The sequence below is a fragment of the Aptenodytes forsteri genome, unplaced genomic scaffold, assembly GCF_000699145.1.
Source record: "Aptenodytes forsteri isolate BGI_AS27 unplaced genomic scaffold, ASM69914v1 Scaffold173, whole genome shotgun sequence".
NCBI classification, from domain to species: Eukaryota; Metazoa; Chordata; class Aves; order Sphenisciformes; family Spheniscidae; genus Aptenodytes; species Aptenodytes forsteri.
Window position 1 is genome coordinate 3,805,172 of NW_008794449.1, and position 20,311 is coordinate 3,825,482.

General features: G+C 44.5%; 1 protein-coding gene across 1 annotated transcript in view; it reads left to right on the forward strand.

The window, feature by feature from the left end:
* Window positions 1-20,311, forward strand: part of EXOC4 (exocyst complex component 4) — a 431,485-nt gene that overhangs the window by 380,746 nt on the left and 30,428 nt on the right. The window contains exons 16-18 of the mRNA XM_009290434.1: window positions 12,335-12,476; window positions 15,243-15,421; window positions 17,082-17,241. Of these exons, the coding sequence (XP_009288709.1) occupies window positions 12,335-12,476; window positions 15,243-15,421; window positions 17,082-17,241 (481 nt within the window). The remainder of the gene's footprint in view (window positions 1-12,334; window positions 12,477-15,242; window positions 15,422-17,081; window positions 17,242-20,311) is intronic.

A 20,311-nucleotide genomic window follows, 5' to 3' on the forward strand; every position in this document is an offset into this window, starting at 1 on the left:
AATTGATGCCTTTCATTTCGTAGTCAGGCCACACAGCGGTGGTGAACTCAGACGGGTCTTTGTGTTTAACCCCGGTGTTTCTAATGAACTGAATTCAGCTCTTAAATGGGGCTATATTTCTCTCAAGTTGGAGCTTATTTTTTTTCTGTCACTGAACTTGTAACACGTCTTGCGGTATTGATTGCTCACGGGGAACTTTTTTGTAGAGATCTATTAATAGAGAACCTTATTTAAAAGCCAGATTAAAGATGATCAACACATGCCTGACCTCGCGCAGGAGAAGGCCTTAGTGAATGCTGTTGCTTTATTATTGCAACAAAAGTAAATTTATTTCTAAAGCAGAAAAAGCTGCAAATTTCTAACAAATGCAAAACATCTGCCATTAACTTAAGAAGATAAATCTTGAGTGCTTGTATTATTTGAGGAATATCTGTTGCTTCAATATAACTTAGTCTAAATGACAGCTTTCCATTATAGCTTCTTAAGCAGTCTCATTTTCCAATACTTTTTTTTTTTCTGTTCCACTAACTGAACAGTTGGTGCTCTTCTGCAAATGCTCAAAACGTGATCAGATCACCTGCTCAGGTGCTCTGAACCTTCATAATGCGATCATCCGTAATGCCTTTTTCCATCTCATAGCTCTGCACGCATTGTCCGAATGGAGATCTGGTGTCCTGGGGTGATCCCTTTCCACCTCTGCCTTGCAGCCTGTTTGATCAGGATCATGTTAACTCACTTTGTGTCTACGGGGTGTTTTACAGATAAACACAAGTTCACCCTGTCCGTGCCCTGAGCTGACCACAAGTTACATGAATGTGGGTAGTCCTGAAATAAGCTCAAGGTGTGAAGCCCTGCACCTGGGTAGAGTGTATTAATTTGGCCTGGGAACGGCTGGTTCAAAATGGTGTTGGACGTCTTCATTCAGATCTGGTTGGTTCAGAGGAGAACCAGAGGAAGCCAAAAGGAAAAGGTCTTCTTGGGCGTCTTATCTGCATCGCCGTGGCTCATATCCGCACAGGTGCCTCTTGTCAGTCCCACAGCTCAGCCTGTTCCTGTGCTGACATCTCTGGGATGCTGCAGAGATGACCAATGTCGTCTCCTTGCTGCTACAAACCCCACCATTGTCCACAGTGTGCTTGGGGCTGGTATTTAATCAAGAAATGAGATACCTGCCTCGAGGCATGGGTTTCCCCAGGTGGGACTCCCTTAAGCAAGGACAGGGGAGCTTTGCCGTCCTCAGCCACAGTAAAATGTGGATCTGTGAAGTCCAAACCAAACCATCTGTGATCATCTGCTAATTAATCGCCATTTGTAGTTGTAATAGAAGCTACAAAAACAGGGGAGCGCCGTCCTCAGCCACAGTAAAATGTGGATCTGTGAAGTCCAAACCAAACCATCTGTGATCATCTGCTAATTAATCGCCATTTGTAGTTGTAATAGAAGCTACAAAATGTACTTACACTTACGTAAAGCTGCTACAAACAGGTTGGAGACTCCTAGCTAATATTTAGACCTTGGGTTCAGCAGATACGTCGTGTCACCTGGAGTTACTCCATCCTGAATGGTAAAAGCCTAATGGGGGAACCAGTGTCAGAGTGCAGAGGCCTTTCAGAAGACATTTGGAGAGGAAATGTTAAGCATCCATCGGTATCCTGACTTAGACCATTTATGAGCCTTTTATCAATGACTCCAAGAGCCATCAGCAACACTATGAAGGTGTTTTCTCCCAAAGAGCCTCCGGATTGAATGGATTGACTTAACATATCAAAATGGGATTATTTTTTTCCCCTGTAAGTGCCAATTCAGCAAAATTGTCTTGGATCCGAAAGCAAAGCTGTGTCTGTTGGTCTCTTAACACCAACTGAAGCTGACCAAGAGCTGAGCAGAGCAATTCAGGCAGTAGACAAGAGTCCAGCTGGTACCATCTTAGCTGAGTTGGCTTTTGGAGGACTAAAACCATGGGAAATTTATTTGGGGCAGCAAAGTGTTAAGACTAACCGTCAAGACCAGCAGGGAACTGCTGACCTCGTGAAGACAAAATGGCTGTTTTGGTAAACCTGAGCATTAAGAGATTCTTTTGGTTTGTTTTATGACTTTGGTGATAAAGTTTCATAGCTTAAATGTGTCTGCTTTGCTGGATCTCAGGGAATGAAACCACACAGTCATCAGTCAACTAAAAGCTCTTGTTTTCTTGTCAAAGTGATCTCCTAATGCCTTTCAGTGCCTTTTTTCCCTTGAATGTCTGCAGTGAAGCTGTTCTTATGGATTAGTGGTTGCAGCTTTCCCCAGCCTCAATGCTTCACATCAAATATTTAATGGTTAGAAAATGAGACGTTGTTTTTCTGACCTGGATGCTCACCATTTATGGTTCTTTATCTCGCACAATAGGCACACCACCGTGATGCAGTCCCGTTATTGATCTGGTGCCATGGGGTCAGCACTTAGCTTACCGTCATGATTACGCTAATTACTCTTGTTCCATCTTTCTTTCCTCCCACCCACCAGCCTTAAACGCAGGGGATTGTCATGTAAATAAGTGACCTAATTAGCAGTGCTTTCAAACCATTTTACAATGAGGATCCCTCATGAGTAATACCAGCAAATCAAGGTTTTTATGGAAATAACTCCAAAGAGCCTGCTGTCCACTCCAGTTGGTTCAATGCATTAGGATCTGTTTATCTCTTCTGAAGAAAATGACTCACTGGTGTCAAAGATTAATAGCAGCAAGTCCACCTGCTTCTCCTTGGCTTGTTAGAGGTGACAGTTTACTATAGTGTGGAAGGGGCAAAATAATTTTCAAAACTAGGTGACTGGACTCAAAAGTGTGGTCGATCGTTGACGTCACCAGTGAGTCACTTTGCCACGGTGCGTGGGCCATAGGATCATTCTGATCTAACCAGCATTTATATTCGTATGGGACTTGGGGCAAATGACTCTTAAATAAGCAGGAATTGTGGAGGAGTCAGACTATGAGTCTGAGCAGCTGATGCAAAATGTAACTAATGTTCCTGCTGACGTTAAGGTCATCTTTGTGCTTGTCTCTTTTCCTGTGAGTGGATTCTGTGTGTTTCCGATTCTTGAAGCCTACGTTTGAAAACCCTTTGTAGTTCCCATGGATATTCATATTCACACCTTCCTCTATATCCTCCTGGACAAGACTCAGTCATTCTTGTTTGTCTTCCAGCACAGACCTCCCTGCTGCTCCTCCTCTCGCTTTGCAAACCAATCTATTAAAAACAAACAGCCCCCAAAACACTTCTATCTATAATTGTCAACAGTCAAAAAAAGGATCCTTAAGCTATCTACTTAACTGTATTTATTTTCACTTCACTTTCTTCACCTTGTCCCTGCTTCTTGCAAAGAAGAGCAGTTCTGCTCTTGGGCATCAGGACACCGATTGACTTCAGGACTTCTGTTCCTTGCTCTTCCAGTGAGTCCAATAGACTGGGAGGTTTAAGGTCCTTTTAGAAATACATCCCTCTCAGGACATCTTCTACCCAGAGAAATTCTGCAATGATGTTTTGAGGGCATTTATTGGCAAGGTGCAGCTCAATATCATGGAGGACTCTGAGGAAAGAAAGGAAAAAGTTAAATTTCTGTTTGTGTTTGCAAGGAAAGTTATGTGGAATCTCAGATGGTTTGGAGCATCACCCCCTTTGCTGGCCCAGTTGACCAGTCCCTTAACAAAACATCTTGATCCCTCAGTTTTTAGTTCAAGGCTCAGTTGTGCTGCTTTGTACGTGTCCTAATACCAATCACTGATTTTTCTTTTCTAGTTCTGAGGAAGCCTTATGTGCAGGTTGGCAGCTCTTTATAAGGTTTGGGGTTTTTTTTTATATTAGTCCAAGTGCATGGCCAAAGCTCATCTTCCTTATTCTTTTAGCTGCCAAAAAATGAATCGTTTCAATTCATGTAGGACACATCCTACCAGCGGTGTGGAGAATATTCCATGAAGTCGGTGCATAAATGTCTGTTGTTCCCTTCTGCCTCGATTCACACGATGTGAATTTTTCTGTAATTTTCACAAATGCCCAGCGTTCCTGCCCGATGCTCGCCAGTGAGTTAACGGCAGAGCCGGCATGATCTGAGTCAGATACCATTGAAATATCATCAATTTGATGTTACGAACATTATGTTTATTCTGAATGCTGTGAAGCATTCTTTATTAACAGTTGAGCTAAAATCATCTCCATCGGCTCTAAGGACATGGCGCCTTGTACGAAGCAGCTGGCCTTGGGGTTTTCTGTTTTCCTTCCACTCATTTTTGCTCGCTCATTCACAAATGTTGACAATTTTTAAAAGGTCTTCTCTGCCTATTGAAACCAGTGACAAATGGGTGAAGTTGTTAGTCTGAGGGTGAATTTTTGGCTCTGTGTTGGTTGATGGAAGTGTCTCTGTTGACTTGACTGGAGCTGTGATTTTGCCCTGTCTGTAATGAAAATGAGGTGAAGCACGTGGCTGGTTTTGGCTAACCAAGCACAGAGAAGGGTGGGAAACACCAAACAGGCAAAAAATACTTTCCAGAACTCAAAAGCAGATGAATGGGTTTTTACTAAGTTTTCTAAATCAAGTCACTTTTTGCCCTGCCCCGATAGCTCGGAGACACCTTTTTTTCCCCCCCCGATAATCCCTTTCCCGAGGCTGCATATTTGCAGAAAGTAATGGAAAACAAACCACTTTTAGAGGAGTTACTGCCTTTTTAAAAGTGCTAATTTCCTTGTGAAATTTATGCCTGCCAGCAGAGGCAGACGAGGAGCTCCGCAGGCAGCTCTAACGAGACAATTCATTAACTAGCGAGTGTACACACACCATAAAAAACATTAATTCACAAAATGAAAAACTAATAGAGTGTTTAGCCTGTTCTTTATCACCGGTGACAGTCTGTGCTCTCCTCATCATTAGTGTTTACTGAACTGATGGGGACTGCAGCCCAGCCTGCTTATCACCGCTCATCGCAAATGAGGTCGCGATGCTTTTTTCCAGCACGGCTGCCTTGTCCCCTCTCCCGCACTTGAATTTTAACGTGGAGTGAAGGGCTGAGAGCCATGGAAGGAAGCTCTCAGTGCCAGCCTTCAGTTTTGTCTTGCTTTTCACAAGTTTTGGGCACAAGTTCTCCTTCCTTCTCAATCCTCGTCAGAACCTCAAGGAGATTTGCAAGGGAAAATCCCTTCCTTAAGTATCTTCCCCTACGGTCCTGGTTGCCTTTACTAGAGACCAGGATTCATTAGTAGGAACTTGCTATGAGTAATATTAATGAGAAGCTCTCCCTGAGCTTGCTTTCTCTTTACTTCTGCTTGTCCTTTAAGTGTTGGCATAACTTTGCCCCTTCAGCACCAGTGAGTGGTTTTGCCATTGATCCCAGTAAAAGGTGAGCCGGACCAGCGCTGAGTATTTAGATAATTCCATCCTCCCATCTCTTGTTTGAAAGGTTGCGACCTCTCAAAGTATGTCCTTTCTTGGTATTTGTTTTGTTTTAACAAGAATCCCTGTTCTCAGCTGTGCGCTCAGCCCGCATGCGCGTGGTAAATGTTCTCCATATCTCAGAGCTTTGCAGGGGTCAGGATCAAGGAGGAGGGTTGCGGCCATTGCATGGGAGACTCGGTGCTTGGCTTAGGTAGGCACTGACTGTCGTCACCTCTGCTCATCGGCTCCCACGCTTGTCTGTAGAAACAAGCGTCTGCAGAGACAAGCTCGTCTTGGGAGTCAAGAGTTAATCTTACCCATCGTTGTGGAAGTGAAGGTCAGAGCACTGATGTGCAGAGCCACCATCCTTGCCAGCTGCATGGGCTAGGGAGCTGCCTTTGGGTTTGGATCCTATGTGAAGAAGACAGCTGACATCAAAAATCAAAGTGTTAGATGCCAGATACGTTGGAGTTTGGACTAGATGACCTTTAAAGGTCCCTTCCAACCCAAACCATTCTATGAATCTATGATCTTGGAAATCTTGAAAGATGTCATTGCTCTTATTGATTTTCTTCTCCATATTTAAAATCTAGAAATAGAACAATTTAGGTAAAAAGGAGCAATGCAGCGATATCTGCATAAATATTTTAAGTATCCTGACATATATAAGAGGCCTAAAGGTTCACACTTCTGAAAAGGAAGGGGGAGGATGTCAAACCCAAAATCTAGCTTTGGTTCCTGAATTTCTGTAGCTCTGAAATGAACCTCGTGAACTTTGGGAGAATCAAAATCCAGCTCCAGATTTTATGGCTCCTTCCAGTCCTTTTCTATAAAGCTGCAGCTCTGAGATACCCAAACAGACCAATTTAGAGGTAGGCAGTCAGTGATCTATGCCTTAGAGCTTCAAATAATACTCCTGCAGCCAGAAACCAGTCCAAGTGGCCATATGGGTTGTGTATAATAGTTGTTGTTCATTATTTCTCGAGCACCACAGGTGTTCAGAGCTCTTTGCAAGAAGATAAAAAGAGAAGGTCCCTGCTCCTCGGAGGGTTTACACTCTAAATTAGATCGAGATGGCATCTCGAGAGCGATAAGAGATCAAAGTGGGAGGAAAGATGTGTAACCACGAAAAGAAAAGCGGCTTGGGAGCAGGGTCCTGGTATTCATTCCCACAGAGAGAAAACCATTTGAGTTGATTTGCTTTGTCTGGTTCTCTTTGGTTATTTAGACTTTTTAATCTCCAGCAAGTTCTAACATATCTCCTAGCTCCTGTGGCTGAACGCAGCCATCTCCATACAGCTACGTGGAGGCGATGCCCCGTGCCTCTTGTGTCACCTTTCGGTGGGGCTGCGGGCATCTCGGCGACGTTCACGTCGCCCCGCAAAGCCCTTGCTCACCAGCATCACCACAGCGGCAGCTTTCCTTTACTCGGCTCTGGCCCAGGTTGACAGACCGTGGCTTATCAGAAAGAGAGGTGTTTTTTTAATGGTGACATTTAAAAAAATACTAGTTTCCTCCTGCTGTTTGGCTTCAGAATGTTGCCGTAAGTCGGCAGATGAAAAACTCTCTAAGACTCAATTTGGAGTTTTAGAAAGCAGGCATTCTTTATTATGGCGCCGGGTGCTAGGTGGAATTTCCACAAATCAAGCACACCCCATGCCGATTTCACCGTTACATTTATACACAAAAACTACAAGGTAGAACACTCCCAGTTACAGTGATTGGTTAGTGATTTGCATATAATTATAATATCTGTTATGTCTTTCTCTTCTGTTACTACGCTTGCGCAGGGGAAGGGTCTTCACCCGGGCAAGGGTCTTCTTGACCTGTGGGTGTGTTTTTTAGTATTATAATGAAGGCAGTTCACTTCAGGACACCTTAAAAGTAGGTTTTGTTGCCAAGTTGGCCAGCTAGATATCTACCTTGCCAGGTTGTCAAATAACTCATCCTATATACAATAGAACCTCGGGGCTCTGGTTATGGTCTAGAGGGTCCAGAGAATAGGGACTTCAAGCAACACAGCCTCGGATAACAAGTAGCACAGCAACCCATACATAACGCTAACATAGAGGCTAACTTCTTGAAATCAAGATGTTATTATAGTTGATTATTTCACAACCAAACACAAAATATAGAAAGATTCAGTAAAACTTAAGATAATCTTCAACAAGAAGACAGAAGCCTCCTGGCATATGTCTTCCTTCAGAAATCTCACCGAAATTAGTCCTTGATGTTGCATCTAATGTTCACATTGTACTGCCATACTCTATCTCCTCTTAAAAAAACCCACATAATCACGTATCTAATTCTTCCCAACCTCACCCAGTGCTTTTTCCTTTAAATAACCAGATATTCTTCTTTCTTGTTGGTGTTAGAGGAGCGGTTTTGTCTCCCAATGGCATCATGACCTCGTGATGCTAAAAGCTGTAGGAACAGGAGATGCGGAGAGCTCAGAGTCAGCTTGAACGGCAGTGATGGATAAAACCACATTATCCAGGTTTTACACACTGGGAACTAAAGCATAGAAAGATAAAGCGGTGCATGAGATCCCCAGAAAAGTCTCCAGCAGAGAGACGAGTTAACCCTGAGTCTCTAAAGGCGTAGTCCAGCACGTAACCCATAACAAATTTCCTTTTCCGTGTGTGTATTTGCAATTATTTTAGAGCTTCCTTTTCTGGAGATGAAGGGAGGAAGAAATTAAAATTTAAAAAGCTGTGAACTGGTCCCTAATGTTACCTGTAGGGCACAGCAAGCATTTCATACTGCATCTCTTTTCCAAATAAGAGGTTTTCTTTCCCCAACAGAGTTGTAAAATTTCTCTGCGAGCCTTTCCCCTTTCTCCTGTAAAGCAAATTCGTGTAGTGCTGTGTAAAGCCTGAGCATGTTAGAGGTTTATTTCTCAGGTTCAGGTTGCACCGGCCCTGAGGCAGAGCCTGTAACCTTAGACTGATTTTTCTCCTTGCGCTATTAAATCATTCAAATCTGTTAGCAGTCACTCTGCTCAAGCAGGGAGCGGGCAGGACGCGCTATTGTAGACCTTGATTGGTTACAGAGGTTTGTTTATGGGCAACGCCACAGGTTTTTTTTAATATTCCAGAGGTCTGGTAATTTACATCCATTGATTTACAAGGCACAATCTGTCAAGAGGCACCAGCGTAGCACTGAATTACAAAATGATTGAAATCATTGGTGACAACGAGTGTGTTAAGTTTATTTTTCTCAGGTTTGCTGGAATGAAATGTTCTTTGGAGTGAGATATCTTGGCTGTGCTTACAGCAAGCTAGAAGAAATCCCAAACAAAACCGTAACTGTTATCCGGCATCACGGGAAGATCACTTAAGACAAATGAAATTCATCTGTTTAGGCTGCAAGATGATAAGGGCCAATGGAGCAAGGCGTTGGCCACTGCTTACCCAACCGTTGGGTATTTTGTTGGCCAGGAGGGCTCACGTTCAGCTTGGTGTAAATGGGTTATGAAGGAGGAGAAGGGGAAGAAGAAGTGGATGGCTGCTGATCTGCTGTTTCACTTTTCCAGCATTTCAGTTGGAGATATCTCCCTCTTTAAGCAGAGAGCGCAGAGTGTGCTCTGGTGGGTTGAATGTCCATGCAATGCAGGGTCACACTTTGCCCAAAGAACTGGCCAACTCCTTTAGGCTCTGATTATTTTTTGCTGCTGCAGCTCCTTCTGTGGGTTCATGTTGCCAAGGATGATGGAGTAAAACTGTCTTGAGTGAGACTTAAAGAAATGGGATTTTCTTGTTGACTGTGAGATGGTCCTTTCTGGATGCCCAAAGAAGGAGAAAAGAAACTTGATGGCCTCTGAAAGGCTTCCTTTGATCTCGAAAAGCAAAAGCACATTTCAGTGTCCTCATCGTGCATGGGAGCAATCGGTATGCATCCCCCAAACCAGCACCTGACCCCCCTCCCCGCCATGAGGGCTCTGAACACGCAGAAGGACTTCAGTGCTCTGGCTTTAAATAAGGAGCAGATTGTCCCAGTCTCCCTTCTCCTCTTATCTCCACTGACAAATATAATTACAGCTTCACTTAAATTGCTGTAAATGAATTCTGGAGAGTAGAAAAATTGTGCGTGTATCTCTCCACTGCAGAAATTAGCTGACTCTTGCGTTTCGGATGATGGGTCCATCCATCTTCACCGCTTGCAGGGAGGCATCGCTGGAGCGAGCTGGCACGATCAAACCAGAGGCTGCAGCCCTGCACTGCTAAAGAGAGATGATTCTTGCAGTGAATCCATCTCCAGGAGTGAGGCTGATAGAAGCTTCTCAAAATGTAGGGATTTTTGACTAAAAATAGATGGGGTTTCCCCCACAATAAAGGTGAGGTTTCCTGCTTTCTACTGTGACCAAATAAGCACCCCTAGACCTGATCCTGAGCCAGAAGTCCTGCCACCCTCCAGGGAAACAAATGTCACTTGGAGGTCTCACAGCCGAAAGGTGGGTGGCAGCTGGACAAACAGCTCTTCCAAAGCGCCTTCCGAGAGTCATCTCTTAACACCGTTATCTGGAAATTAGAGGCTGTGTAAATAAGCCCATCACCCCCTCCCTGACAATTTCATTTTCTTTGTGGGAGAGACCTCAGTGAGCAGGGAGAGGCTTGGAGAAGTGTCGGGGTGTGCTAGGGAGGGGACGTCCTTGTTATTCCCATTCACCCTGGGTGGCTTGTCGCTCTCATTTCCCTCTTTATTTCTCTTTTACACTCCAGGCCAGTTAATGATTTTCAGCAGTATTTGCCAGGCCATGAATTTCTCTACCATGTTCCTTGGTGAAAAAAAAAACCTTCATAAATATTGCTGTGACTGCAGGAGTTGCTGAAGGAGGCTACTTCCAGGAGCCGTGTTTTACATGGCTTCATCCGTGCACGCTTTTCTCTGTTGTAATTCACAGTACATTTAGATGCACAATTAGGCGCTTTGCTGTGTGCAATCTTTTCCGTTTGCTTTGCCGCGCTCCTTTAATTGTACAGTTCTGTCTTGTATGTTTACCTCTGTTTCAGTTTGTTTTGCACAAAATAGATTGGGGCTTTTTATCTCCTCCTTTTGTTTTTTTTTTCTTTTCAGACTAGATCTGAAGGTGTATTTAATTTTAGGAGCAAATCCAAAGCTCGGCGTAGGTTCCTCTTTCAAAGGAGGTCTTTGGCTGTACAAACAGCAGCAAGTGACATTTACTTAATCAGTCTCCATCAAAATGAAAGTTTATTGTTGACAGTTCCTTGGTGATGTACAAATCCTTTCTGTGCAGAGTTGCGTTGGTGTCTGGCTAAGTGATTTATCGTGTAACGAACGGTAATGCAAGAAAAGAGAGAAGGAGGTGTTTCTTAAAGCCAGCAGATAGCATACCTCCATTATTCAGGTTAATCACAGAACAACTATGAGCTGACAATGTGAAGCAACCATGAAAAGAAGCAGATATGGCAGAGCAAAAGAGTATTCCCGGGGGAGACAGGAAAGCTGTAGTCCCGTTGTGGCACCAGGTACAGCTCAAACACAGCACACAGCTCTGGTTACCCGTGTTCAAGACAAAGTAAATGAAACCAGAAGGGGTGCAGAGAGTTGCTTTTGTCAAGCATTGGAACAGGCTGGCCAGGGAAGTGGTGGAGTCACCATCCCTGGAGGTATTTAAAAGATGTGTAGATGTGGCGCCTACGGACATGGTTTAGTGGTTAACTTGGCAGCGTTAGGTTTACGGTTGGACTCGATGATCTTAAGGATCTTTTCCAACTTAAATGATTCTATGATTCTGTGAAGAGGGATGGCAGGGATAGAGAACTCCATAAGGCAAAGAATAATGTCGGCATATGAAGAACCAAATACAAAACATCAGTGAATAAGTTTAGGCTGGAAACTAGATTCCAAACCTTAACTTCGCTGTTAGAGAAGTGCTGTTTTGAAGGAGCCAGCAAGGGTAGAAATCTGAACAACTTTAATATGGCACACAAGTTTATGCTCAAGGCCATGGGACACAGGGCTTGTGGGGACTGGATCCAGGAGATCCCTTGCAATCCCATTATTTAAATCAAGTGGAAGTTGTCTAAGCGGGGCTGCCTGATTTCAAACATTGCTAATCACCCTGCGCAGGGAGTCACTTCTAAAGTGCTGCTTGAACGAGGACTTGAACTCAGATATTTGGGATACGCTTTCTCTAATTGGGGTGGAATATATGATAACAGTGTGTTACTCTTGTTAGTGAAGCTACTTCCTTAGCTCGAGTGGCAGCGATTTGTGTCACAGGGGAGAAGGTTCAGGGTTCAGGCACTGTGATAAAATATAAGGGATGAAGGCTGTAGAGTTATAGCTGCATTGACACCTCTCCAAGAGAGACGATGCTCTCGTGGTTGGGATAAACTCAAGGTGGTTTTTTAAAGAGGTCTCAGTGGGAGGGAAACAGTTGGTCCGTGACCAACTCATACCTGTTGCCTGCTTTTTAATTGCTTTACTGCCTAAGAGCTGTGTTTTATTAACAAGAATAAAGAAAGCCTCCCAGATGCCTCTGAAGGGATGGGGGCAGGCAAAGACTCATCTGAGATTACATGGGAAAGTCTATGGTGACCAAAAAGGACCACCTTTCCTGTTGGTGCCGTGCTTTGGCTCCTGGGCAGCTCTTTTCTCACTCCGAGCAGAGCAAGATAAACGTTCCTCGATTCTGCAGGTACAGAAATACTCGTCGCAGAGCAGTATCTTCCCAAGCAAATGTATTCTGGTGGTTGATTAAACCCCTCAGGTTCACTTTGGAGTTTAATCAATTGCAGAAGCAGTTTGTTGCTTCATACGCTCCCAAATTATAGATGTTACTGCTCAGCCAAAAGTGGGAGAGAACACACATCTTTAGGATGGAAGCAGACAAGATGCTGTGGTTGCTAAAGCTGAGCGGTATTGATGAAGTATGTCACAAATGTATACTATCTTCTCTTGCTAGCCATGTCTCCTGGCCAGGACAGCCATGCCAGTATGGAACACCTTCCTGCATCCGAACAGATCCTGCAAACCCTGAGTGAGCTGGCCAGGTCTTTTCAAGAGATGGCTGACCGCTGCCTGCTGGTTCTGCATTTGGAAGTCAGGTAAAAGCCCTGAATTCGGGTATTGTGGGTGAGCTCGGGAGGCTATAGGTTAAGATTGTGTCCAGAGTACATATTATGGCACCTGAGACAGATATACTTGCCTGCTGTAGCATCAAAGGTCAGTCCAGACATGCCAGAGCCCATCACCACGGATGGCCAAATGTGGGATGGAGGCAGGATACCAAAAGTGGAATTTCTTAGGGAGGTCTGTGTCTTATGCGTCAGAGACTAGGAAAAATGGGTTTTCAGGGGCTTTGTCCTTAGAAAATTGCACAATGATGTTTTAATAGTCTAGCAGGTGAATGCACATTTATTAGCCACTGTGCTTTGGAGCTTTTCGTACTAGTTTTTCAAATAGTAACAGAAACTGGGAAACCAGCTGGATTTTTTTGAAGGGATGGATAATTTTATGATATCTCTGACTTCACATGCAAAGATCAAAGGCAGCAAATCCCTTTCTTCAGGCTGCCAGCTGTCCACTCTGGGGCTGGGAAGACATTTTTCCCTTATGCATCGTATCGGCCAGGTGTATTTTCATTGCTTCCCTTTTCTCTGAAGCATCAGATAGAAGCGGATGTCAGAGACAGGCAATGGGACTTGATGGACCATCAGTTTGTTCTGCCGTGACATATCCTGAGCCATATTGTGGCCTTGTGTACATTGGCAGAGCTCTGGTGAAGTCAGCATGTAGCTTTAAAAAAAAATACACGTTAGTTATTGTCAGCAGCCCTTCAACCTGCTATCCATCATCTGCTGGCCACGTGATTGCAGGCATCACAGATGAGCTGGGTTTTGAAGGATTTGAGGAAAAGGTTGTTAGGGTATGGAAATGGAGCAGCTTTCCAGCTGCGATGTAATGCGAGGTGATGCCCGAGCTAACCCGGACTCGTGGTATGGGCACCAGCCTAAATGGGTTTCTGGCCTCAGTCCTCTGTGGCTTTCCATCACACTTGGGTTAAGCAGAAATAAGTGCAAATGTAATTCAGGAAAAATTTTCGCTGTCATTTTAGAGCAGACCATTGCCCACCTCCTCTAGTGCTTCTAACAGGAGCCCCAGTTTGATGCTGTAAATACACCAAAGCATGTTACTCTGTGCAACGGGTGGAAAGGGTTGAGAAAAAGAGATGCTGACAACCAGGAAAATCCGCAGCGGGGTGGGAGCTTCCCCATACTCATCACTCTGCATTTGCAACCTCCTGCAGTAACTGAGAAAAATCCCAGTCCCTCTGATAGCTGTTACTAGCGGGTTTCTCTGAGATTCCTACGCCAGTTCCCCGGATCCGTGCCATTGCCAAGGTGCATAGCACAAGGTATATTCATTCCCAGAAACCCTGTGCTTTAAACAGGCACTCAGAGCACATTCGTGAAGAGCCTGGGAATTTATCCGGCCTCTTGCTGTTACAGGTACAGTCTAAGAAAACACCAGCAAACAGCAAAGCAGATTTGAGATGACGCAATTATCCCCTTGTGTTTCTCCTCCCTTAGGGCCCCCCATTCGTTCACAGCTCTGCCAGATGCAGGTTGGCACCAGCCCGGCGTTGGCTTCTCCTCCTCCAGTACCGTGCGGGCATGCCCTGAGGACAGTGGTCACTGAGATCCTGCTCCTTGGGTTTATATCTGCGTCCTTAATGGAAGGTTGTTCCAAGGAAGTCTGTTGGCGCTCATTAACCATTTCTTTTGTTACAAATAACCATGGAGTTTTACATTACTTGATGTCTGTTACAGTATTTTCCTATAAAAAGCCCTATATAGAATTATATAGGAGCAGGCACTAAAGAGTACAAACAGAAGTTTGTGCTCTTGGAATTGCCCTAAATTGAACTTGCTTGTGATGGCCACCTCAAGGAAGTTTTCTAGGAGGACAGGGGACATGAAAGCCAGGACATACCCGTCACAGCTTCTCCCACCCCAACACAACTCCCCGCTGTTTGGGCCAGTCTGGTGTGAACTTTTCTGTCTCGGCATGCTGATCCTGAGTTATGCTTCGAATGCGGGGGATATTTCACCCAGGCTGTGATTTGGCCGTGTTTCCCTGACAGATGAAATTCAGAAGAACCCAACCAACCCCCTGTCCCCATTGAGTGATGTGGGTGAAACCCAAGAATTACAAAAGTAGGAGGAGTTTTGCCATCGACTTTGCTGGACATAGCACTTTCCTCTATAGGTTCGAGAGAAATGACTTAATTACAGTTTTTTGCAGAACCCTAATAGGTGATTTGAATGCGCAGAATTTCTCCTTCGATGGAGGGATGATGGTTGGGCACGTTGCCTACAGCCCTACCAGGCACGTGAACAGAAAAGAAGAAAGTTGCAATAGTGTTAAATGCTTGGGAATAGGCACCACCTTGGTCTGCTAATTATCGTTTCATGTCCCCTGGCTCGCTCCTTCTGCCAGTTGTAACTGTTATTAGGTCTTTACGGTACGTAGAAGGAGTTCTTATTTGAGCATCAGTATGGAAGTGCTGCTGAACCAGCATGTGTGAAGTTGGAGAACCTGGTGAAAAGGCACTTGGCCATTTTACTGGGATGATGTAGGTCAGATCTGTTAATGAAGGGTCCTTTGTATTCACCTCTCAAGATGGGACAATGACATGTCAAGAGGAGAATGTGTTTAATGCAGACGTAACCACCCATTTCTTAAAATTATTGTTAGTTTTTACTTGCTTGAACACTGGAAGGAAAATAAGAAGGCAACACTTTGCATACCCACCGATATTTTAACGTCAGGGTTGTTGCATTGTTACATCTCTCTCTTCTGTCTCACAGAGTTCATTGCTTCCACTACCTCATCCCACTGGCTAAACAAGGGAACTACGCCATCGTCGCCAACGTGGAGAGTATGGACTACGACCCTCTCGTTGTCCGGCTCAACAAGGACATCAGTGCTATCGAGGAAGCCATGAGCGCCAGCCTGCAGCAGCACAAGTTCCAGTATATCTTCGAAGGTCAGGCGTTTACCATAAGAGTTTGGTTCTTAGGAAATGATTTTCATTCTCATCCCAAAGCTCAGCAGTATTCCTTCTGGGGGTAAGGCAGACTGTGGTACTGTTGCCACCTACAGCAGACTGATAAGTGAGACCCATGCAAACACAGGGCACTCAAAAACCCTGTTGCCTCCATACCATTTCTGAGCGTATCTGGCTGAATAGGAGAAACGGGCCCATGCAGAGCAGGAAAGCAGTAAGTTGATGTACGTGCAGGACAGTTCTTCCGCAGGAAGCTGTAGGGCATGTATATATATTACAAGCACAGCTCTGTTATGGCGCAGTTCCTACCCGAAGTGTAACCATTCCATTTCTAAAATTAAATTTAGAGAACATTAGCTCTTCTGATGTCTCATCTGTCGTGATTACCTTGGAGAATATAAATCATGTCTTGGTTCATCTCCCCTGTATTTATTTGTGGCGCTGACGCACAGTTCTCTTGCCTGCACGCCAGGATGCGTGTCCTTTTATGTAGTGGTTGTTCAAAGTCAGGAGAAGGTGGGGACTGGAGATGTACCCATTGCCCAATATGATATGTCAGCAGGGATGAAGGCTTTGCCAGCCTGGCTGGCCTTATTTTGGCCATTGCTTACTGGTCCTAGAGAAGGCTTTCAGTGTCTCTGTACTTCCCCCCTGTACCCATGTAGCTACTGATGGAGCATTTTTTAATCAGATGTTTTCTGAGCTGTGTGAATCCGTGGCAAAGTGAGTGATCACCAGCACATTGTAGATCTCCTCTTACAGCTCAGGTCTACTGTGTCTGTTCGAGGAGACAGTGAAACGGCTCCAGAGTGAGCCATGGGGACTGTTCGCATCTCACTAAGCCATAAGGTTGAAATTCATACACGTGGTCTTCATGAAACGTAGTCACCTCTTAAGCCCAGTTTGGGGATTTACATATACTCTGGGCTGGTTGCCTGTACATGAACATATTTTCTTAATTCAGACTTTTAATCCATGTCTAGTCTTGTACAGACCTGTGTACTGAGTGAATTAGGCTGGGGTTTTTTTCTGTTTGGAATGCGACATGAATGGATGCATCATTTTGGGGGTGGCTGTGACCGTTAACAGCTGGCTATGTCCTTCAGCAGCAGAGGAAAGATGGAGACATCGTTCAGACACAAGAAACTGTTCAGGACTGATCAGAGAGAGGTTGTGCATCAAGTGCATTGAAATGCAGATCATTTCTGCTCTTGTGGACTGTGAGTTTACCAGGGAAATTTTTCCACCCTTGCTAACAGACTAAAATACTATCATTTTGTAGGAGCAGTCCATTGCTCTGCCCAGACAGAGAGAGGGTCTGAAAGGGACATTATGCAAAGCCTGATTATAAACCTGGAAGTGCCCTGGAAATATCAATGGCTATGATAAAGCAACATTGAGGTTTTGTAGTGTTTGGGGGTGTTTCTGTATTTTTACTGAAGAAGGAAACCTTGAGGAAAGTCCTCCTGAAATGCACAGGGAAGATATTGAGGGCTGTTTCCACATACAGTCCAGTGTATCTCCTGTTCCAGTTCACATGTACCATTTAACAGTGCTGATTCATGGGTTTGATGATGAGTTATTGTCACTAAATGTCTTCCTCCTGTGATTTTATTGGGTTTTTATTTAACTCTTGCAGGTTTGGGCCACCTTATTTCCTGCATTCTTATCAACGGCGCCCACTACTTCAAGCGCATCAGTGAATCTGGCATCAAGAAAATGTGTAGGAACATCTTCATCCTCCAGCAAAACCTGACGAACATCACCATGTCACGTGAGGCTGACCTGGACTTTGCAAGGTGAGCAGAGAGCCCCATGTTGTGTTTGTTACTATTTTGATGTCCACATGTACAGAGGTAGCTCCTTCCAAAAGTTTCACCACTCGTGCGTGCAACTGGATGGATATCAAGTTAAACCCATCGAAGTGTTAATCGTAACGTTCACTTTCCCCCTTGTTGAGCACCGTTCAGAGCAACATGGATCACTTGAGCTCAGCATGAGCTCAAAGTGGAGGTCTCACCAAAGCGTCTGTGCTTGGGGCTTCCTGTTGGTGTGGTTCTCCTAAGACCAAAACCCAGGCAAGGAAAAGCTTCTAGATATAGGTCTTGGGTGGAACTTAAACTGGATGAATCTGGGGCCTGGCTTCATGCCCAGGTAAGTAATACTTTGGTTTGTTGAAGGCTTAAGCTTTTATCAACTCACAGGAACAGTGTGTGTGAACCTCAGGGATGCCACATGCTGTCTCCCTTCAAGTTCTGTTGCTCTTAAAATAGTAGTAATAGCAAAATCAAAACAAAACTGGACATGATAGATCCCCTGCAAGTTTCTCACCAGTCTTGCTTCTTTATTCACTAAAGGGGGGTCATTTGAGGAATAAGCAAACACTAAACGGTGTGTGCTTTGCACATGGACCTAGGATGCTGACTACCAGTAGCTGTATTGGCTGATTCTTTATGGCAGCAGCTGGTTCAGCAACAGGCAGCTGAGCCCAAGAAACAGCCAAAGGAAGTGTCTGGAACTTGCAGGTTAAGGCATGTAGATCAAACGACAGAGTTTTGCATGACACTTGGATATGACCCACCACAAATACTGGAAATAGTTGGTGTCATCATTTGGCCATCGCTCTTGGAGATTGAATTACGAGAGGAGCATGACTCCCTCAGATGAGGGAGAGTAGGTATGACTGAGTGCCTCATTTACTTGGGCTCTCATATGGGGAATGATCTCATTATTGAATTAATTTCTTCATAATAACATTGACATGGAGAAGTTATGAATGCTGAGGCCTGGAGGAGGGGGAGAGAGAAAGATCCATTACTAACTCTCCAAGGAATAGAGTTCCCAAATTCAATCTTTCCTTCTTTAAATGATTTTTTTTCCCTGATCTGTTGAAATGTTAAATAAATTAGCCCAGTTTTTTGGCAGGCAGAACAGAGCTTGAGCATGTGCTGACAGCAACTGGCACCCAAATAATGAAATGCTGACCAAGCGCTGCTGGAGGCTAGAACGGTATGGCTGGCCAGTTTTCTGGAGAGGTCTTTGCGGTAAGGGTTGAATAGCCGTGGAGCTCTGACTCGTAGCGCTGCATAATTTGACGTGCAGTTTGAAGGGAAGGGCAAGGAGGGAACGTGTTCACCCCTCCCGATCTTGCTTGATGGGTGATATGCCAGACCAGCAGTTTTCACAACATCGAACACATACCAGCCGTCTTCATATACGAGTTAGGTGGCAAATAGATTTTCTCGTGCGCCATTGGAGCTGCTGGGTACCATCATCGACAGCTGTGGAGCTCGGAAGAGATACCTGAGCTTTCTGCACAGCAGCATCAGCTGCTTTGTGGTACCTGTGATGCAGATTTCTTCCCATAATATAAATTCAACAACATTTCTTTTTAGCTTTCATGACTGCATCGCTTCCCTCTCTCTTTTGGGGCAGATTTCTGTGATCTAGAGAGTATGTTTTATTCTTTTGTTCTTCAGATGACTCCTGAATGCTTATTATCCAGATTCTCCTTTTACATAAACAAGGCATTTCGTGCATCCAAACCCTGCCCTGCTCACCTGAATTTACAATTACCCGAGCAAGTTCTCACGTTACCCCAGGGACTCCAGTTACCGAGGTCTATTCAAACCATAAAATAAACATAACAGTTCACCCCCAGAAAGCATAAAGTAACATCAATGTAGGATAAAAGTGATTTGTACTTCTGTGATATAGCTCATATAGGAATGTGTAAATGCTTTGCGCAGTAGCTAACTATCAGTTTTGCCTTTTTAAAGATGAGAAACGGAGAGCAAGTGGTTATTTCATGTACGGGAGCAGTGGCAGAGCTGATGGAGAAATACTCACTCACCTGCTCTTCCTTCCCCCCCTGCACCTCCTGGTAACTGGGGTAAATTCCCTCCCTGCTTCACTTTTCCAGGGAACTGGGTGATCATTACTGAATGGGAGAGAAGATTTCTGAAGCGGGTCTAACCCAGCTTGGGACTCACTGCCCCATCTCTGGTCTTTGCATTCGCCCTTGTGCAAAATAATTCAACATTTACTCCGATTTCTTTAAGGAACTTGATTAGAAGTCATGGGCTCCTTTGATCAGGGAAAGACGTAGTAGGGTTTTTAGTGTGTTTTTCACACACACAGAAAAATAGATTTTCTCAGGCAGTTATGGAGCTCTTTGCCCTCCAGGTTGGATCTAAGCCTCATCTGAGGCCGACTGGCTTATCCTTCCCCTGGACAGTCAGTTCGCTGCCCCTGTTGCTCCCTTGCCCTCTTGATATTTCTTTGTCCGTGAGAGTGTGACGCTCAGGGTTGAAGAAGCAATTAGCCGCAATTAACGACCAATATATCAGTCTTCATACGATCACTCTTCATACGTTAAGTTTTAATTCTGGAACAGGTCCTGTGTGGTCCCTTTCTGGAAGTGAATGCATTTAAAGTCTGGTGTGCTCGAGTTTATAGGAAAGACTGGACCATTTGAGAAAGGGCCAAAAGACTTTCAAGATGTCCCTGGGTGTCATGCTTTTGATTTTGGTTTTGGTTTTATTTTTCACCTTTTATATATTCTTCAAGGCTTTCTATGGGCCCCAAAGAGCAATGGGCATTCCCGTTCTTCTCTTAGTCAGTGCCTTAGGCAGTAGAAACCCCAACCAGGGAAGCCGGAGGGGGAAGATCTTTCTCCTCTGAAGCCAGAATCACGTAGAGGATTCACAGCAAAATCTTAACCCATGTAACACTCGCTGGTTTTGGTGAGACTCTTGCTGTTTAAACCACATTTTTCAGAAGATCTGTAACCTGCAGGTGACAACAGCAGGATTTGCTGCTTTGGGAGTAGTACCATGGCAGGGGGAAAATTTGTTTCAAATGAGTTTT